Here is a 21,026-nt window from a genome sequence, read left to right on the forward strand (position 1 = left end):
TTCTTTTTTCCATTTCCAGGAGTGTATCTGGCTAGTCCAATGAAGGGGTGATGTGACAAATCAAGCTGGGGTATTTGTACTTCCCATCTTGTTTTGCCATCTTCCTAGTTAAATTTGTTTTTTCAGTTTTAACTAATTATCATTAACATACATGAATATAATCTGCATTTCCATAAAAGAGAAAGGTTGGGCCTCAGTTTTAAAGAATATAACACGAGAGCTAATTTTGTGCTTAGTTTTATGTATGTAATTGATTTTCTAATTTATTTCAACTATGCCTAGTTAGCATCTTTTGTTATAGGGTGAAATCAGTAATTGTTTTGTAACTTAAATTCTGTTGCTGACTTATAAACAAATATAAATTCTATAATAATTATAAACATTTGGAAGACAAAATACTAGCATTTTGTAAATATTTATTTGGCTCTATTCGAAAACATGTTAGAAAGCCAGCCCTTGATTAATCCCAAAGTAAATAGCAGTTTTGTCAAAAGTATTGTTTGCATAACTGATATGTTAATTTCATCAGGTAAACAAATAATTTGGTTTAACCTTTGTAGTAGAAGAAACTGTTAAAAAGGATCAATTTTTTGATGTATTCAGTTAATTTAATGAGTTAAGTTTTAACTGTAATTTCAGTTAATTTAATTTCAAACAATGTGCAGTTTTAGCACCTGTTACTGCGATGATATACAAGGGCCTGATTTTTGGTCATGAGACAGTCAATCCATGGCCGAGTTTCAGACAAGAAACCTATGTCGATTAGAACAACAACAATGCTTCAACTTAACTTGAAATGAGTGTTACACAATTAGACCTTGTTTTAAAACAATGACAGTGTCTGTTCAATACATAGCTTTCTATTCTTCAAGAACTTGGAACTTTGTGGTTAGGTTTTTACTGATCATGGATGTTCAACAGTAAACTATTGTAGCAGTATGTGAATGTTAGCCTGAAAACTATTAATGAGGCTTATCGAAAGCTAAACAACAGTGCACTGGCCATATTAAATATGTATATGGGGGGTTGTGAAAAGTGGAAGCTATATTGTTTACAGTAGACAGTACCGCACTTCAAACCCCTGTTTTTTCAGCCAGTACTTAAAAAAATAATGGATCTGTGTCTTATATATAGATCTGTGTGTGTGTGTGTGTGTGTGTGTGTGTGTGTGTGTGTGTGTGTGTTTTCTGTATGTAATAAATAATTATTGGTTTGAAGATGGATAGAAGGTAACATCATACTGATAATAGCATTGTGTAGTGGAACTTTGACACATCTGGAAAGATGATATATCCACCAGGCATAGCTGTGAGGTCATAAGAAAACTAGCTTCCTAGCCTTGGTTCTATGGGGAAATAGTGAGTCAAGCACAAATTCCGCTATTTCGAAACAGACACAAATATAGCTTTTTCTTGTGATTGATTTCCATGTTAAACCTATGGGCACAAAGCACCTAGTTTCATAAGCCACTATACTTCTTAATAGACATTTTTACATATAGTATGAAGATGTGGTATTGATTCCTACCATTACCAAATGATCCATTAAAACTAGTCTTCCACAACATGTACCCAACCAGCTGAAAATGCTTTCTGTGAGTAGTTATTGCACATTGATGCTGAACATAGGAGGTGGTCAGTTTATTGTGATTGGATCATGTATTAACCACTTTGTAGAAATGAATGAAAGAGTGGGAGCATGTTGTCAGAGGTCTGCCAGGCATGGACAGAAAGCTGGACATCATATGGTGTGAGGTCGGCATGACTATAGCGCTCCACGACATGAAGGATTTGAAGGAAAGGGAAAAGACACTGTGTGTCAATCAGTGAGTGGTTGTGGTGCACTGGTGGTGTTTGCCATTACAACATGGTCAAAGACAACATTTGGAAGATTTCACATTGAGAACAATGATACAAAAGCTGGGAGGAGGACAAAGTGTAATGGGTGTAGCTCAGGAGTTTGCTACTGTTCACAGCATTATTTCACATGCATGCGGAGCATTCTGAACTACATACATTGCTATCCTGAGGAGATGAAATGGTTGACAGTGGTCAACCACAATAACAGATGACCTCTATATTGTGCAACAGGCAAGAAGAGACCTACATCAAACAGCAGGTACAAGAGATGGAACTACAAGGAATATACTCTCATGTTCCACATTAGCAGGGCAACTGCATTGTGGAGGTGGTCTCTTTACCTGATCACTACTACGTTATTTTCTGTTGACACCTGCACATTGGAGGCACCGTTTGCTATCGTATCAAGAGCATAGGTAGTGGACCATGAGGAATAGGGTCATATGCTCTTCTAGGATGAGAGCAGATTCAGTATGAGTAGTGATTCTGTGCATATCTTAACATGGCCAGAGGTGGGAACACTTAATGCATCCAGAAACATTATCAAACATGAGCATTTCGGTGGTTCATGTGATATGCTGTGGTGAGTCCTAATGATGCATGGGTATCATGACATCCAAATCTTTGAACATGCTACACTCACTGGTCCACATTACTGCAAAACAGTACCAGTTTCCCAGGTGTGTCTTTTCAGGGCTGCATTTGGGCCTGACTTCATTTTTATGGATTTGCTATGCATTACTGCATCAAACAGCACAGGTGGAGAAGCTCATGGAATGAGATGATATTCAGGAGATGGACATAATTCTCATTGATAACATGTAGCATGCATTAGGTAGATGTACTGCAGCATGTCCGTGTGCACCAATGGCCATACAGTAGTTGTCAGTCATGCTGGTGGAGGAATGGAATGCTTTACCACAAAAATTTCTTACAAAACTTGTGGCCAGCATGGGAGTATTTTACAGAGCATGCACTGTGCTGCCAGTCTGCATTAGTATTTATAAAAGTGTAGGATCAACACCGGATTGCATCATAGCATGGTAATATGACCACCCACAGCAAATGTTATTTTTTTACAAATGATGATTATTTGCTGTACTAGCAAAAACTCATTGGTTATAGGTCATGATGGTGATATTTCCAGTCGCATGATCTTCTGAATGTGATCGAACTCACACTATAATGTGTGTGCCATTATGTGCATATTCAAGAGCCATGGAGGGGGGGGGGGGGGGGAAGGGGGTGTGAGGAGTCCAGCAACATCAAGCAACATGCATAGTGCTGGTCTGAACACCAAAAACACATACTTAGCAGTGTATATTTATTAAAGTATCAGCCCAGGCGTCTATAAAAATATGAGAGACAACTCCCATGCCTGACAAACACATGGAAGAACACAATAATCCTAACCTAGAATTTTTATAATAAAGGTGTATGGATGTCTCTGATAACATTTGAATTTGAACTAACATGTGTATTTTGATAAAATAATATGCTTTCTCTAGACTTAAGTCCTTAGTCCAGTGCTTATGTAAGCTCTGTAGTGGTTGTAAATGGCTCAGAATATATATTTTTATAAAAGCTCACACCAACAGCATGAGTTTGCATAATTAGTTTCCAAATTAAAATTATAGATAGATAGATAATATTTTGCAAATGTCAAACACAGTTACCCAATTGTCTATACCGATTAAAAAAAAAAAAGAGTAAATATTCCAGATGACAGCACTTTTGGTCATAACCTCTAAGTATGGTTATAATTACAATCTTATATGTGAATACGCCAAGGCCAAGAGTGGCATGGTGTGGATGTGACTTTATTTTCTGTATGCACAACAGCATACTAATGGAGAAAATTCACTTTAAAGACACCTAGCCCACTTTATAGCAAGAAAGTAATTGTTTATTTAAATTATAATAACATGTGATGGTAAAATGTTAAGATATGGCTATCAGAATGATTTTAACAACTTAGTTCAGAGTATCCATCTGCACAGCACTGTAGCAATGAGATATGAAGCAGTATCAATGATGACAGCACCTTAGACCATCCTTCAACAATAGACTTTCCCCCTCCAAAACACTCCCTTTTATATGTGTTGATAACAGTAAATTTGCCACAATTGATACAGCCAAATAGAACAGTAAAAAAAACTGTTAAATGTATGATAAATGGGGTTAAAAATTAGACAAACCTCAAGCAAAAGTATTAAAAGCTAATCTAAATCATGTAGATAAAAATTTTTCTATCCAGGTTGTCCACAGAGTCCCTTTTCATATCCTTTATCAGCAAACTTCTCATGATTCACCTGTAGTAGTATACAATCAATGTGTTTCATTTATGAAATGATAGCACTTTACACTTTATCCAATTATTTTTTGCAATTCCAGATATATGTGACTTGCAACTATCAGAATAAAATAACACTACTGTTCCCTCACACACATATAGAGCTACTGGGAGTATGACACATAAATCTAGTCTCTCTAGAAAGCACCATAGTTCTTTTAATAAGACAAATGTTCTGTCACCTCTTAGATATAGTCATTAAGGTCATCTTGATCTGTTACCCCATCTGTATAATAATTCCACATAATTTTTCTATGTCTGCTGTTTGTTCATGATGTTGCTTCACAATTCAGTAGATTTCTTGCTCTCCAGAAGTTGCTTTAAATTTACCACATATGTCACTTAATTGGACTGACATTGTTGCCACAACTGTCTTCTTGGGTGCACTCTTACGTTGATGATAAATATTCCAATTTTTGTCTGTAACTTTTGATATGGTTGCTGTTTAAAATGCACAGCTTTTATTCACTTCCTCAGTCCATAGACATATGTGGTGATTGTTTTTAGCCTCATATTGTAGGAAATATACATTTCTTCCAATATTTAAACTGTAAGCCTAAATGTATTTTTCATTCTGTAAGTACTCACCTACAGATCTCAATCTCTGTGTGATAATATGAAAAAATAAATATGCAATGGCTGTCTTCAAAATTTCCATTGATATTCTGCTTGTACATTACATATAAATAGTAGAAGTGAGGTGTCCCTGAGTGAAACCTGGGTTTGAAATATGTTATTTTACAAGCTTTAGTAAAATGAGTAAAAAAACTGAGTGTCATTTTATACCTTACTAACTGCTGTATTCAGAAGCACTTCTAAATTTGTCTGCCCCAAGGCTGGTAACAAATAACCATGAAGACTGCTCCATCGTTCTCCTTTGTGTATTGTGCTTTGTATTAGATTAAAGTTTATTTCCCCACTAGGTAATTCCAATTCTTTGCCAGCATTCAGAAAAGCATCAGCTAATTTCATTTCTTCTGGATCAACAGTATTTAGTGGAATCGTCTGGCTTTGCATCTGAAAATATAGTGTTTATTACATTCATTTAAGGTGAAAAGAGGTAAATGAGTGCAGCAAAAGTTAGAAAAATTATTTCGGAAACTAACATGTGCAACTGCCATGACTGCCACTGACACAATGGTGCCCAGTAACCCTAAGTGTTATCTTTTTCCTATTTTTTCTTTGTAATTTTCTAGGAACATACCGTAAAAGCATATTGAAAACTTGAACTAAACAGACCTCACTCTACATATTTTTTCAATGTTCTTCAACACTTGGAAGACTCTTCTCAAATTCACTCTGAAAGACAACATTTAACAGCAGCCACAAAGATAGTGGTCAAATTAGCAGTAAGTGCACTAACTTTGAATTCATATGCACAAGCTTACCCCTGCAGCACAATGTGCATGGCATCTGCATTAAGAAAAGAGTTATATGCTTTCACTAAGGTGGAAGGAACATTGTGAATTTTCAGTGATAGGCGTAAGGCATCAAAATACTCTCAGAAAAGTTAGGGCTACCATACATTCATCATAAAAAAGAGGACAGTGCACATAAAAAGAGGATGGTACACATTAAAAAGAGGATACACTTTATCAATAAAATCATGTGGCTTACAACTTAAAAATTAACAATGTAAAACTACCCTAAACTAAATGAGTGACTTTCTTTGGGTATTTTAAGACTAAATATGCAGTACTTTGACAGTTTATTTGTTGTAACTACACATAGTTATCCCATTATTGTCTTTTTCACTTTTATGCCTTGAATATTTGGAGGATGAAGAAATCTTCCTTAACAGTTTTTTGTTTCCCAGCATTATTCATAAAAGCTCAGGTAGTTCAAGTGTTTGAAATTATACTGGACACACACAAAACCTTTTATGTTTTCTGTTTTAAATCTATTCTGGTCTTTGGTCCACTGTGTGTTTACAAGAGGAAAGGTACATTCTGTGTTAGCATTATGACTAGATATAGGATAAAAGAATTATAATTTTTAGCAGTTCAGAATAAAAAACATCACTAGATGGCTGACTAAAATATTCACACCACACTTCAGCTGCTGGTTGTTTTTTTTCCTTTTATAGTATTTCAAAAATTTTATAAAATTATGAGACTGATAAAAGTACAATTTATCATTAACAGTAACATTTGTTTGTTCATTGGGATACTGTGACACAGCTTTGAACATCCTCCCAAATAGGAATTCTTGACAGCTGCATCCACTTGAAAAGTCTGAACTGTTGATACTGAGACAAGCACTTCTGTCGATATTCAATAGCAGAACTATACATAACTGCCATCTCTTTGTCAAAGCTGTCACACTACTGTGAGTGACCTTCTCCCCTTCTATGTGTAAGTATTAACTTTATTTCTAAGGGCATGTAATTATGTTTATACTTTCCATTAGGAGTTTCTAAAGTAGATTCTAAAACAGAAATAGCTTCAGCAACAGAATTTGCTATTAATTACAGTGATGACTGATATCCTTTGTTCAAAAATTGCATTCTTTTCTTGGAGACCACAAAAAGAGGTCATTTTGTAGATTTTTATGAAATCCAGCCAGACACATTTTCTTGCCTCATAAAGAGGACATGTGTGGGAAAAAGAGAATGTATAGTAATTCTAAGAAAAGTCACCTGTTACACAAACGCTCTGTTAATATTTACATCAAAATGTAATAACTTCTGTGTAAATTGAATGTATCCATTCTATCATCAGTCACCAGAAAATATTCAAGGGAATGAATAAGCACCACAAGTGGCCCATCAGGACCATCTGACCACCATGTCATCCTCAGCTGATGATGCAGATAGGAGGGGCATATGCTCAGCACACCACTCTCCTGGTCATTAGAATGGTTTACTTTGACCAGAGCCACTATTACTCGGTCGAGTAGCTCCTCAATTGGCATCATGAGGCTGAATGCACCCCAAAAAATGGCAACCACACATGGCAGCCTGGACGGGGACCCATTCAAGTGCCGGCCACACCCAACAGCACTTAACTTTGGTGACCTGATGGGAACGAGTGTAACCACTGTGGCAAAGATGTTGCCCAATGGAAGGAATGCTCAATATAAAAACTATCTGTACATTACTTGCTGCTTTGAGTTATCTAAAGCAGAGGGTATTTTGACAGTTCCATCAAAATACTTTTTACTAAAACACACTGAGAAATATGTAAGAAACCCGTCTATACATGAACATCAACCCAAATTGAGGTTCCATAGAAATAAATAAGATTAAAACACAACTATCTAATATCAAATCACAAATATGTAAAAGATTACTGCAGTTTATTATGGAAAATATCGTCATTTAATAGCAATAAAGTAGTGATAATGTATGATTGCTGCAGTAAGAGAAGCCATAACTAGGGATGAGATATGAGAGTGGTTGTCTCAAGAAGATCTTGAGGCATTTCTCCTAAACTATGCCTCATGAAACTCTCGGGAATGTAAGCATGTTTCTGATACAATAATTACATGGCACTGAGGACAGCAACAGGCTTAGACATCTTGCAGAATGGCCTAATTGGCTGAGTCATAAAAAGAGATGTAGCTTACATCTACAAGAAACAGTAGACACATACTCTGGTAGGCCTGCAACAGCAAACACCACACGATGAAAATCTGATCATTTCATTTGTTTGATATGAGTGAGAAGGAATGGAATATATATATTGTACACCAAAAGGAAATAATGGGCCTTGAAATATTTTACAGTTATCCCTGAAAAAAGTAGAACTTTGCATGGAGTATTCCTAGGCTCATCACTTATTTCTGTCTTATTGGTGCAAATATGACTAATGGCAGAGTGTTACTGATTTTCTTGGGGAGAAAATAACATACACATGTTATGGATAAAACCATCTGGTTGTGTCTCCATATGCATAATATGTATTAGACCTGTTTTCTTTGTAGTAGCCATATTGAATCACTTCCTTACACACCTACCTTTGCTCTCTCTTCAATAACACCAAGTATAGAATGTATTTGGACATCTGGATATTATGACTGTGGAGCTTGTATAGGAGACAAATTATTGTGCTAAGAAGAAATGTGACACCGATTGTAGATGCTATATTTATTTTACATGGGAATTATGCAAAATAATTAAAAATGGATCATTGCATCAAATAAAATGAAACTTTAAGCAAGCACCAATCTTAGACATGCAACCATTATTCAACATTAGGGTTTTCATTTTTTCTATTAATAATTCATGTGGTCAAATTATCATACTAACATGGACAGACTAAATCCAGGAAATTAAGGCCCACCACACACTGCATACAACAGGGGCAGAACAGAGGCACAGTAGAGGAGCAGAGCGTCTGCAGTTCAGCATGATGTGTTCACACAGTTCAGCACATCCTACATGTCCACTGTAAACCTTTTCATGTAGTTAGGTTTAGATTCTGAGTCTGATCCAGAACATGTGATTTACTTTTTATTCTTATTTTGTGCATATAAGAGCAGTGAAAGGTCTCTGTGAAGCAGCAAGTATAAGCAAAAGCAAAGAACGTATGGTGAATGTGTGGTGTCTGTGGTGATTACTGCTCAACTACTCAAGGAAAACTTCTGATTAAACTGATGACACTTTGAAGGAATTCACATGATGATAGAGGAAACCTTAAAACTTGCAAGACCCCATATCTACTAAAGAAAAGTTAGGGGTATGTTTAAAGTATGCAGTAAAAATCTAACTTATTTTTCTCTCAATATTTATTATAATTAAGAGAAAAAATTTCAATGTAAATTCAAGAATTCAAAGAAACTGTATACATTTGACATATTTACTCATGAAGTTCATGCAGTATGTTCAAACACATTTCAGCACAATAAGTTTCTGAAGTAGTAGCTGATCTGGTAGATGCTGAGGGATTATTCACATATATAGTTTCAATGTTCTCCAAATAGGTGAACTGTAAGAGGATGATAATGATGTTCATAATTGATGTGGTATCATTGATTTACATAATATTTCCTTTTGTTTTTCTGATGTGATCTGTAGCACTTTTTTCTTCATTGGTATCTGGTTGTCTTTTGGAATTTCTTTGACTGAGAGATACACTGATATGAAAAATTGATACAAATCATCTTCTTCTTGTTTGACTGCATTCCCAAATAAATTGTCTCATTTCTTAGCTCTCTCTTCACAGCTGTTTATGCTCTCAAGTATCACATTATTGGCATCAACTGTTTTCTTTTGGCAATGTCTGTTCTGGTTCATCCAGTATTTCATTATATTTTATTCCTGTGATGTCATTGTCTCTGTCATAATTTGTAATAGTCATTCTGTTGTGATCAGTATCCATCATATTTGTTGTTGTTGTGTTCCTGTTTGTCAAATTTGGAATTAAAAATTCTATCTGTTTTTCATATGTTGATGGGAAGACTGAGGTAAGTTCTTGGAAAAACTAACACTTACAATTTCTACAATGTAATTCCTCTGCTATTTTCGTCCATATTTCTTCCTTCAACTTTCCCTCATGTAGTCTGTATCACTGTTATCGTGAAGCATTGAGTCATCCTGAACTAAATGAATGAAATATTCCATCATTAAATATTTTTCATACAGTCAACAAGAGTTAACTGTGGTTGGAGATGTGCATACTGCTGCCAAAAGCTCAATACTGGCAAAGCATAACCTGATGAAACATCTGACACACTGACGACAGTTGCAGCGGGTGCAAAGGAAAACTGTGCTGCTTGGACAAAGTGACAGAGTCCTTCCCAGCTTCATACCTTCACTGTGCCTCTGCTGTGCCTTTATGTGGTGCCTCATTGGATTGCATGCTTTACAAACGTTGGATCCCCTTTGCTCTGCTGCTGTTGTGTGCAGTGTGTGCAGGACTAAAGTGTTGTGCAGGAAAGGCAGTTTGACATTGAAGATTGGGTGAGGATGAGTAACTGTGTGAATATCGACAAAACAGACAAATCTGAAAATGCTACATTATGTCTTACTTACAAAAATAGGAACACAAGATTACAAAGAGCATACACTTTGTCAGATTAAGTGGAATCATAAACAGAGATCTTGCTAGATAACTACACTTTGAAGGTATTTATTAATTCCTTCTACCAATTTCGATATCAACACTGGCAATATTTTACCCCTGGCTTCTGAAAGTGGCTTCATCACATTAGTTTTATTTGCAGTAGGATTGCTTTTAGTGCAGGATTCTAAAATGTTCCATAAATTTTCAGTATACCAAAATCAACAGATTGTGGAGTGTCTTAAGCTGCTTGGAGTGTTCCACAGCAACCCAATTACAATATTTGTTACATTATGGTTACTACCATGGTCCTGTTGATAGATAAAATTTGTTTCATCTACATCTACACTCTGCAAGCCACATTTTGGTGTGTGGTGGAGAGTACTTCACATACAACTCTTTTCAATCTGAAAATAGTAACTTAACCTTTCTTTCGAATTAAATGCAAGTTAAAGATTTCACCCCAGCTTATTACGCAACCTGAAGCAAGTGCTGACTTACCTCCATTCATTATTGTTGGAATTACTATACATGTCTGGGCTTCTGCTCTGTATGTGCTAGTTATTTGTATTTACACATTGGATGGATTGTAATCGTGGCCTATTGCTATAATGTGGAGCAAGTCAGTTCCACAGTTATAGTATACTCAATCAGTGAAAAATATGGTAAAATTCTGACCATAGCAGCTGTCACCTGTTACACATCTCAACTGTGGCAAATTATGTATTTATCTTTTCCTATGTTTTCTTAGTAGTATATTTCTACAATTTTGGGCATGTTTTTCTATTTAAGAGAGTTAATCTTACATTATTTTAACTGTATGTGTAAATCAGGCATTTTGTTGTGCAGTTTTAATTTACGCTGAACATTCAGCTGCACAGCTCATTAAAGGGTCAGCATCTGTAGGTTAAATGTCAACAGCGTAGCGAGTTGCATATCTAGGTTTTTAATTGCTTTTATAGTTTACTTCTTCAGTTAGTTTTGCTGGCTGGGTAGTATGTGTGCATGCTGTATATGGATGCAGGAGTCACTGGCTGCAGTTTGTAAACACGTGAATGCACTTTTAGCTACAGTCAGCCACCTTCAGGCTGGTGCAGTGGTGGAGAATTTGGTGCACCCCATCGGATACCTCAGGTATTACATTTAACCCACAGGTGCTGCACCTCCTGGTGTACCCAACATGGTGGATCCGCCATCACAGCAGGGTGAGTGGTGGGTGGTAATGCATTTGTGTAACTTAAGGAGGAGGGCTAATATGGAGACTGGCTGTCAGGCCTCATCTATTTGTCCTGTGAGGGAACAGATGGTGTTCCTTTTGCAGGATCCAAGCACACACATGTGAGCATGGGTTTGCTAATTATTGAAAGCTCAAATATTAGGCATGTTATGGAAACCCTTGCAAAGATAGCATTTGTGGCCAGAAAGAAAGTCAGTGTGCAATTGGTATGTCTGCCAGGGGGCCTCATGCAAAATATGGAGGAGTCCTTTCCTTTGGTTATTGAGTGTGCACGGTGCAGTTATCCACAAGTTGTGGCTCACATTGACACCAATGATGTCTGTTGCATGGGTTCTGAGACCATCCTCAGTTCATATGGACAGTTAGCGGAAGCGGTGAAGACTGCTGGCCTCACGCGGAGTGTCCAAGCACAACTTGCAACTTACAGCATTTTTGCCTCAGCTGATCTGTGTCCTTTGGTTTGGAGCTGAGTGGATGGTCTCAACCAAGGGCTTCATTGAATCTGTGACAGTCTTATCTGTGGATGTTTGGACCTGTGTTATCAAGTGGGGAATTGTAGGGCTCCCTTTGATAGGTCAGGGATGCACTACACACAGGAAGCAGCTACTCAGTTGTGAAGAGCACATGGTTTTTTTTTTAGGCTAGGTGGTACAGAATAAAAACACTATGACTGTCAAAATTTTATCAGTAACTTGTCAAAGTATTAGTAACAAGGTTCCTGAATTTACTGTCCTCAAAAATTTCTCATATTTAAATTATTCTCAGGGAAGAGAGCTGGCTGAAACCAAAAGTAGAAACCTCTGAGATATTCAGTGAGTCACGGAATGTACACTGAGAAGACAGATTTGATACCATATGAGGCAGTTGCAGTTGACAAAAATATTTTCTCTATTGAGGTCGAATTTGAGGGTGACAGTGAAGTTACCTGGTCATGCATAGCAGGTCTAGGTGGAATCAAGTTAATTGTTCGATGTTTTTACTGTCCACCCAATTCCACTGTGATGGTTTTAGAGTCATTCAAAGAAAGTCTATGGCAAGTGTCATGTAAGTACACAGATCATGAAATACTAGTTGGAGGCAGTTTTAACCTAATGAGTACAGGCTTTGACATCCATGGATTCACTCCTGGGGGTACAGACAAGACAGTCTTGCAAAGTACTTTTGAACACATTTTCCGAAAACTGTCTTGAGCAGCTGGTTCAGCAGCCTACATGCAGTGGAAATATTTTAGACCTTGTGGCTACAAACAGGCCTAACACCAATGACAGTGTCATTTTAGAGACGGAGAATAGTTATCATGATATGGTCAGAGTGGCTATGGCTACTGAAGTTAATAAATGGATCAAGAAAGCTAGGTAAGTATTTCTGCTAGAAAGAGCAGATAAGCAGTTGTTAGCATCTCACTTACACAATAATTTGGTAAAATTTAGTTCCAGCACGATGCATGTAGAGGAATTATGGGCAAAATTTAAACAGACTGTAAATTGTGCTCTGGAGAATTATGTGTCTCGTAAGTGGTTTAAGGATGGAAAACATCTACTGTGGATTAACAATGAAATTTGTAAAATGCTGAAAAAATGAAGGCTGTTGCACTATTGGTTCAAAAGAGAATGTATAGATAACAACAGGCAAAAATTAGTAGAGATTTGTGTGTCTGCAGAAAGATCTATACAGGAAGCACAAAATAACTACCACCATCATACTTTAGCAAAAGATCTGGCAAAGAACCCAAGAAAATTCTGGTCCTACATAAAATCACTTGTTGAACACTCTGGTGAGGCAGTGCAAGACAGCAAAAGGAAAGCTGAAGCTTTAAATTTTATATTTAAGAAATTTACATCAGGAGAATCATACTAACATACCATCATTGGACCATCATACACACACAAGGACAACTTAGCAGTAGGCACCCTGGTACAGGGCAGCAAATACATATAAGTTGCCAGCTCCAGATGGACTCCAAATTCACTTTTACAAAGAGTACTCTTTGGAATTGGCCACTTAGCTTGCTTTCACCATGAATCACTCACCCAAGTTGAAGCCCAAGCAACTGGAAAGAAAGTGCTGGTAACTCCTGTATAAAAGAGTAAAAGAAAGGACCCAAAAAAATATAATGACCAATATTCTTAACAACAGTTTGCTGAAGAATTGTTGAACTTGTTCTCAGTATGAATAAAATAAATTTCCTTGATATGGAAAGGCTTTTGTCCATGAATCAGTGTGATTTTAGAAACCATCACTCATACAAAATTCAGCAGCCCTTTTCCCATATGAAATATGAAGAACTATGGATTAAGGTCAACAGGCAGATTCTAGATTTCTGAAAGGAATGTGACACAGTGTTCCATTGTAGGCTGTTAACAAAGGTACAAACATAGGGAGTGTTCATAAATAATAGAAACCAGTACAGACGATGAGCGCTCATCAAAGAGAAGGGTATTGTCAGGAGTGCCCCAGGCAAGTGTGATACTTCCGTTATAATTTTGTATATTCATAAATGATCTGGTGGATGGGGTGGGTCGCTATCTGTCGCTGATTGCTGATGATGCTGTGATGTACAGGAAGATGTCATGATTGAGTGATTTTAGGAGGATACAATATGACTTATACTAAATTTCTAGTTGTTGTAGCGAATTGCAGTTTGCCCTAAATGTAGAAAAATGTAAGTTAATGCAGATGAGTAGGAAAAACAAACCCATAATGTTCAAATATAGCATTAGTACTGTGCTATTTGACAAAGCCACATTTTTTAAATGTTTGGGCATAACATTGCAAAATGATATGAAATGGAAAGAGCATGTAGGGATTGTAGCACGGAAGGCAAATGGTCGACTTCAGTTTATAGAGAGAATTTTGGGAATGTGTGGTGTGTCTGTAAAGGAAACTGCATAGAAGATATTAGTGCAACCTATTATTGAGTGCTACTTGGGTGTTCGGGATCCACATCTGTTTGTATTAAAGTAAGATATTGAAACAACTCAGAGGCTTGCCACTAGATTTGTTGCTGGTAGGTTTGAACAACATGCAAGTATTATGGAGATGCTTTCAGGAACCCAAATCAAATAGGAATACCTGGAGGGAAGGCAAGGTACACTATTGAGGAAATTTAGAGAAGCTGGCTGCAGAACAATTCTACCCTGCCAGAGTACATTTTGTGTAAGGACCACAAAGGTAAAGAAAGAGAAATTAGGGCCCATACAGAGGCATCTAGAGAGTTGTTCTTCCCTGGCTCTGTTTGCGAGTGGAACAGGAAAGGAAATGACTGCCATGTACCATATGGTTACTTACAAGTACACATATATGTATACACACATTTTATATTATATTGTTTCATATTCAGAAATTTTTCTGTGGAGTTGAAGAAGTTGTCAAGCAGATACGATTTCAATTTGAATTTAAAGCTAAGTTTATTATTTATCAAATTCTTTTCATCACTGGGTAGGTGATCAAAGATTTTTATAGCTGAATACTCCTTGCTGTGCCACACTAAGGCTAAATGAGAGATACTGTATATTATTTCTGCTTCTAGTATTATATTTATGAATATCACTGCTGTTTTCAAACTGTGAATGATTGTTGAATCAAACTTCATAAGGGCATAAAAATACTGTGATACTGTCTTTCAGAATTCCCAACTGTTTAAATAGATCTCTGCAAGAGATTCTAGAGTGGACACCACATGTCATTCTTGTTATATGTTTCTGTGCAACAAACACTTCTTTCCTCAATGATAAGTTACTACAGAATATAGTACCATAAGACATTAGTGAATGAAAACAGAAAAAGAAATTGAAATTTTTGACATTTTCACCATCAAAATCTGGTATGATCCATAGTGGAGAAATTGTGAGCTTAGACATTTAGGAATTTCTTTAATATATGACTTCCAATTCAGGTTCTTATGAAATAAACACCTGATCATTTAGAATGTCCTCTTCATTTATTGATTTAGCCTCCTGCATTATCTTAATGGTGTGATCAGACTGCAGAAAATATTATTGCATTTATTGTGTTTCATGTCAGTTTAGTTACATTCCATTTCCAGAGAACCAGTGATTAATTTTCAAGAAAATATTATCTACATTTTAATACACTGAAGTTACTTCAGTAGGCTTGATTATAAAGCTTACATCATCAGTGAAAAGAATTATTTCTGCTCCTTGGATAAGTCAACACTCCTATGTCACATAGCAACAATGGATACAAACTTCAACAATGTAATAAGTGCCCTGAATATCTGTCATAAATTTTCCCATTAATCACACTAAAGATAGTACTCAACATGTAATTATTACAAATAACATTGAAAATATGTGGTGCATCTAATAATTTGGCCATAGACTGTAGGATTGAAGATCATATCATATAATAAGAACAAAAGTAGAACCAATATCAATCCCTGTGGTACATTCATAGACATTACTTTCCATTCTGAGATGCTGTTATATCACATTCACACCTGAAGTTTCTTGAGGCTACATTCTGCATATTTCTAGTTAGGTGGGATGAAACCCAGTCTTACAAAGCATGTCAAGAAATGTGGAGCCCTGATGCTCCTTTCTCATTGTGTATGCAAAGCAGTGTACTGTAGATGTAATAACTACTCCCTAAGAGAAAATCTATCAGGTTAAAAAACACACTGAATAGCTGAAACAATTGTGATCTCAAATGTTGTTGCTGCATGTGTGAAATTAAGCCATATTGAAACAAAAGTTTGTTTACAAAAGGAAATGATTTAAACAAACCCAGTTTGGATGATGTTAAAAAACCAATGCATTTTATTGTTTTCCATTAAAGAAAGTCATACTGACTCTTATGGTGAGCTGCCATATGATCTGCCAATAATATAAAACAAATAAGCTAAGAACTTAGTTTATTCGATGCATAGTGAAAATAGTTTTTACTGAATTACAGATATAATTTATCATTAATAACAACAATATTATGAAAAGATTAGATTGCCACTCATCATATAGAGGAGACCTTGAATCATAGACAGGCACAGTGAAAATACTGCTATACACTTTAGCCTTCAGCCAAAAGGCATTCTTCTGAAGCAAAAAACACACACTCATTCACACACACATGATCAATGTCTCTGGTCACTGTGGCCACAGTGGCTAGAGACAGTGATCATGAGTGTGTGAGCTATGCTTTTGTGTGTGTGTGTGTGTGTGTGTGTGCGTGTGTGTGTGTGTGTGTGTGTGTGTGTGTGTGTTGCTTCAGAAGAAAGTCTTTTGGGGGGAAAGCTAAAATATGTGGCAGTATTTTCATTGTGCCTGTCTGTGACTCAGTGTCTCCTCTATATGGTAAGTGGCAACCTATCTTTCTCATAATATTGTTGTTATTTCATCCTGGACTTTGAAAGATTTAATTTAGTTTCCTGATTTCCCTTAAGTTTTCAACTTCACACCTAATGAACAGACATCAAAAGGTTTCAAAGCAGCCTTTCAGAAAACTGACTGAAGGATCATGTGCAAGGGAAAACATAAATTATATGGCATGATTAGGATAAATACAGGAGTAGGACTGATTTCATATATCAATATGTCATAAGAAAAATGATTAAAGTTAACACAACCTTTGTATAATGCCAGAAATTAATAAATCAGAAAATAAATGAAAATTAAATGGGCCTGAAGCAAAAGAGGAATCAATACTGAAATGCAAGAACTTTGTTATTAAAGGAAACAGCAAAATAATATGTGACAGCAGTCATGTACCTGACATATTTAGTAGCAGTAGTACTCTGCTTTATTCATCTGTAGATCTCTTTTTACAAGGATATAGGACATGTCAAGTATTTACAAGTTTAGACCAATTTAAAATAAGCTAATTCGTATACACATATATTTACAGACTTCTAGTTAGAAACAATCATTAGATTTACTCCTGGTATACAATCCTTTTTTTTACATATAACTTATTAAATAATCTAATACCACAGTGTACACCAATATCTCACTATCAGTCACTGCACACACTGTATGCACATTGTTTCATAACACTGCACTCACTACACACACACACACACACACACACACACACACACACACACACACACACACACATGCACTGGTGATCTATGGGCCAGATTCTGTATCACAACTTCCCATTTGCTATCCTAAAAAACTGAGTCAGCATCCCTCCATAATGAGTGAGATGTTGAGCTCAGAAAGAGGAAGAGGTGTTAGTATTGTGCTATGCATAGCTTGGAGGTAAGTATTTCTAGAAAGGAAAAAGACATAAAGTGAAGGTGTTATGTGGAATGTTGGATGTTTTACAATCATTATTATTATTTTTATTTGTATCACATTTTTTTATAAGACCCCTACTCTGTTTTATCTAAGTAATTCTTCAATGTATAAAATTTATTGCGTAACAGATACTTTTTAGCTGCATTTTTAAATAAGCGTATTTTTGCAGTTTTTTAATCTCTTTTGGTAATTTATTGTACAGTTTTATTCCTTGGTAGAAAATGCTGTTTTCAGTTTTATGTTTATTTTTTCTCGGTAAATGTCAGTTGAGTCTAGCTCTTGTTCCATGGTCATGGACAGAGCTGTTTGTGCAGTAATTACCAATGTTATTTTTTATGTGTATAACTGACTGTTAAATGTATTCACATGGAGCAGTTAAAATCTTCAGTGTTTTGAACAGATCTTTACAATGAGCCTGACTAGTATTTTTGGTTATTATTCTTATGGCTCTTTTCTGAAGTTTGAAAACTGTGTTCATATTTTGTGCATTTGTTCCCCAAAAAGGAATTCCATAGCTAAGAATTGTGTGTACATCTGAATAATATGTAACTAAAAGATGCTGCATGTCACACACTGATGAGAGGATTCTAATGGCATAACATGCTGATGACATTCTGTTTGCAAGTATCTTTGTGTGTTCACAGAACTTCAATTGAGAATCAATATTCATTCCTAGAAATTTTGCATTTGTTACACAGTCTATTGAGGTGCCATCTACATTTAATTTAACATTGTCATTTTTCCTCTTCAAACTAAAATTCATGGCATTAGTTTTCTTTATGTTCAATGTCACTTTATTGCTTATTGACCAATCATAAACTTCCTTGAGAGTTTCATTTGCTTTCTCTGCCAGGAGTTCTCTTGTTTTCTCAGTGACTGTTATATATCTATCATCAGCAAAGAGAATTTTTTCACCATGAGTAACATTACTGGGAAAGTCATTAATGTATATCAGGAATAGTATTGGTCCTAATATTCTATTTTTCAGAACACCTATATTAATGTATTTTGGTTCTGATAAGCGTTTTACTGAATGTTTAGATCTTTTTGAAGTATGTGTTATCTCTACTCTTTGTACCCTGTCTGCTAGGTATGATCAAAACCAGTCATTAGCTACCCCTCTTATTCCTAATGCTTCTAATTTACTTAATAGAATCTTGTGGTCGACTGTATCAAACCCCTTAGAAAGACACAAAAATATGCCTGTGACACACTCATCTTTATCAAGAGCATGAAGTACAACTTTTGTGAATTCTACTATGGTTGAATCTGTATTTTTGCCACTTCAGAAACCAAACTGTGATTCACTTAAAAGATTGTATTTATTCAGGTAATTCATTAATCTGTCTTTCATAATTGCTTTTATTATTTTTGAGAATGCTGGAAGTAACTCAGAAAATCAGTGAACAGAGTTCAAGGGAGAATGCAATGGAAAACATACAATAAGAAGTGGTGATATCACTTGCATACCAGGCACATGACAAGCACTTCAGGCTCATTCCAAAAATTGTGAATGCAATTAACCCATTATTTACCATTGTCCCTTTTTTGGGATCAATTATTTTATTTATTTTTACATAAGCTCTGAAACTCATAGCTTCAATTGTTGTACCTAAGGCAGAACTGACTGCTGCAATGCCTGCAAATTAAAAAGAAATAATTGTTTTCTAATCAGTTTATTTTAGGAAAGGAATTAATTTGCCTATTTTCTATCTGCACTTGTCTGTACTATATACCTGATGGTAGTTTCTGTACAGCTGAGAATTGCAATTTAGTTTTCTGGGTGTGTTTGTTAGGAACAAATATTTGTTAAGAACCTACATTCAGTATATTTCAGATTTCCTTAAGTAAGTTCAATATCAGTTTACTTTATGCATCCCAAATATGGGACAATGGCTTGTTACATTATCACTTTGTTGAACCTTTTCTCCAGGGTTACATGCTAAAATGAAATATTTCCTTTTGCATATTACAATTCCAATTAGATAAAAGTATATCATGTGGACTTACAATTGAAGAAGTTCTAGCAGAAATGGTGAGCTATGAAGTGAATAAAGACAATGTTGATGACTTAAAATTTGTGATTATTCCACCCAGTGTTGATGAAATAACAGATGAAGAAGACATTGAAGAAAATGCACTGAAGAATGAGTATATTGTAGAAGATGTAGCAGGTACTTTAAGACTTATAACCAAAAGAGATGAAGTTAATGTTACTGATTTACCTCCAGAACCTAAGCAAAGAAAAGTATTAGGACATGGACTGTAAAACACAAAACATAAAAAGCACAAAACACAAATGGCCACATTGTCGAATCGGATGTATGTTGTGCATCAGAGGTCACCAGTATGGAGTGTGTTATACTTATATCACAGAAAACACCATTTACTTTCACTATGTAATATTTTTATTGGCACAAGATAAATCAAAACACAAAGAAATAGTTTTCGACAATCACGGTAACAGTCATGACGAATGTCTCAGACCAACTAGTCAACAACCAAAGTAAGAAAAATGAAGTACAAAAAAGCAAAGATATTAATATTTTCTGGCAGTTCTGCCACAGAGGCCCCCCCCCCCCCCCCCCTCCTGAGGAGCGCGGAGCGCATAGGAGGAGTGATGAGGAGTAAGTGATAAAGGAAAGGTAAACATTGAAGGCATGACGTAATCTTGAACTCTGAGAGGTGGCCGTATGGTGTGGCCAGCACGGGCGATGGCAATAGGGGTGGGAGGATTCAGTGAAGACGAAGGAGAAGGGGGGTCACTCTTATAAATGAAACATTATTGGAGTCTACATAGGCCAAAATGTCATTTTGTGAAGTACCAGGAGCCACATTGAAGCACTGTAATAGCTTAATGTCTTTCTGGTCAGATGGCACAGAATTGTTTTGAATTTCAAATAAAAAAAAAAGAAAAGTGTCCACAAGTTGTATTTTTCTAGAGTCCACATCATAGTCTCTCAAGTTCACTTGAAACACTAGTTCGTTACTGCTGGCACTCGGAGGTGTGAAGTATAGAAGAGGGGGGCCTTGACTTGCAGAGAGTGTTTGATTAGCTTGTGGAGTAGGGAGAGGACAGGCCTCTGAAGTTTCCTGCAAAACAAATTCATTATCGTGTATGTTGGTGTCATTAAGGATCCATGCTGGTTTCAAGCGCTCAATGGACACGGCAGATGGTTTGTTCTTAAAGAGGATTGTATAAGTATTTTCAGAGGGTGACAGGACCCAGTATGGGCCAGTGTAGGGTGGAGCAAGGTGTGGAAGCACAGCATCTTCTCGAAGCATCACATAGTCACAAGAACTGACGTGTGCGTGAAT

At 36.2% G+C, this 21,026-nt stretch overlaps 1 protein-coding gene across 4 annotated transcripts in view; it reads right to left on the minus strand.

Annotated features, from left to right (window-relative positions):
* LOC124722032 (neither inactivation nor afterpotential protein G-like) overlaps positions 1-21,026 on the minus strand; it is a 271,109-nt gene that overhangs the window by 186,902 nt on the left and 63,181 nt on the right. For 3 of the 4 annotated variants that reach the window (XM_047247220.1, XM_047247221.1, XM_047247219.1), the window contains exon 5: positions 4,999-5,229. The exons of the other annotated variant lie outside the window; for it this stretch is intronic. In XM_047247220.1, the coding sequence (XP_047103176.1) occupies positions 4,999-5,229 (231 nt within the window). The remainder of the gene's footprint in view (positions 1-4,998; positions 5,230-21,026) is intronic. 4 annotated transcript variants of the gene reach the window in all.

The sequence above is a fragment of the Schistocerca piceifrons genome, chromosome X, assembly GCF_021461385.2.
Source record: "Schistocerca piceifrons isolate TAMUIC-IGC-003096 chromosome X, iqSchPice1.1, whole genome shotgun sequence".
Lineage (NCBI taxonomy): Eukaryota > Metazoa > Arthropoda > Insecta > Orthoptera > Acrididae > Schistocerca > Schistocerca piceifrons.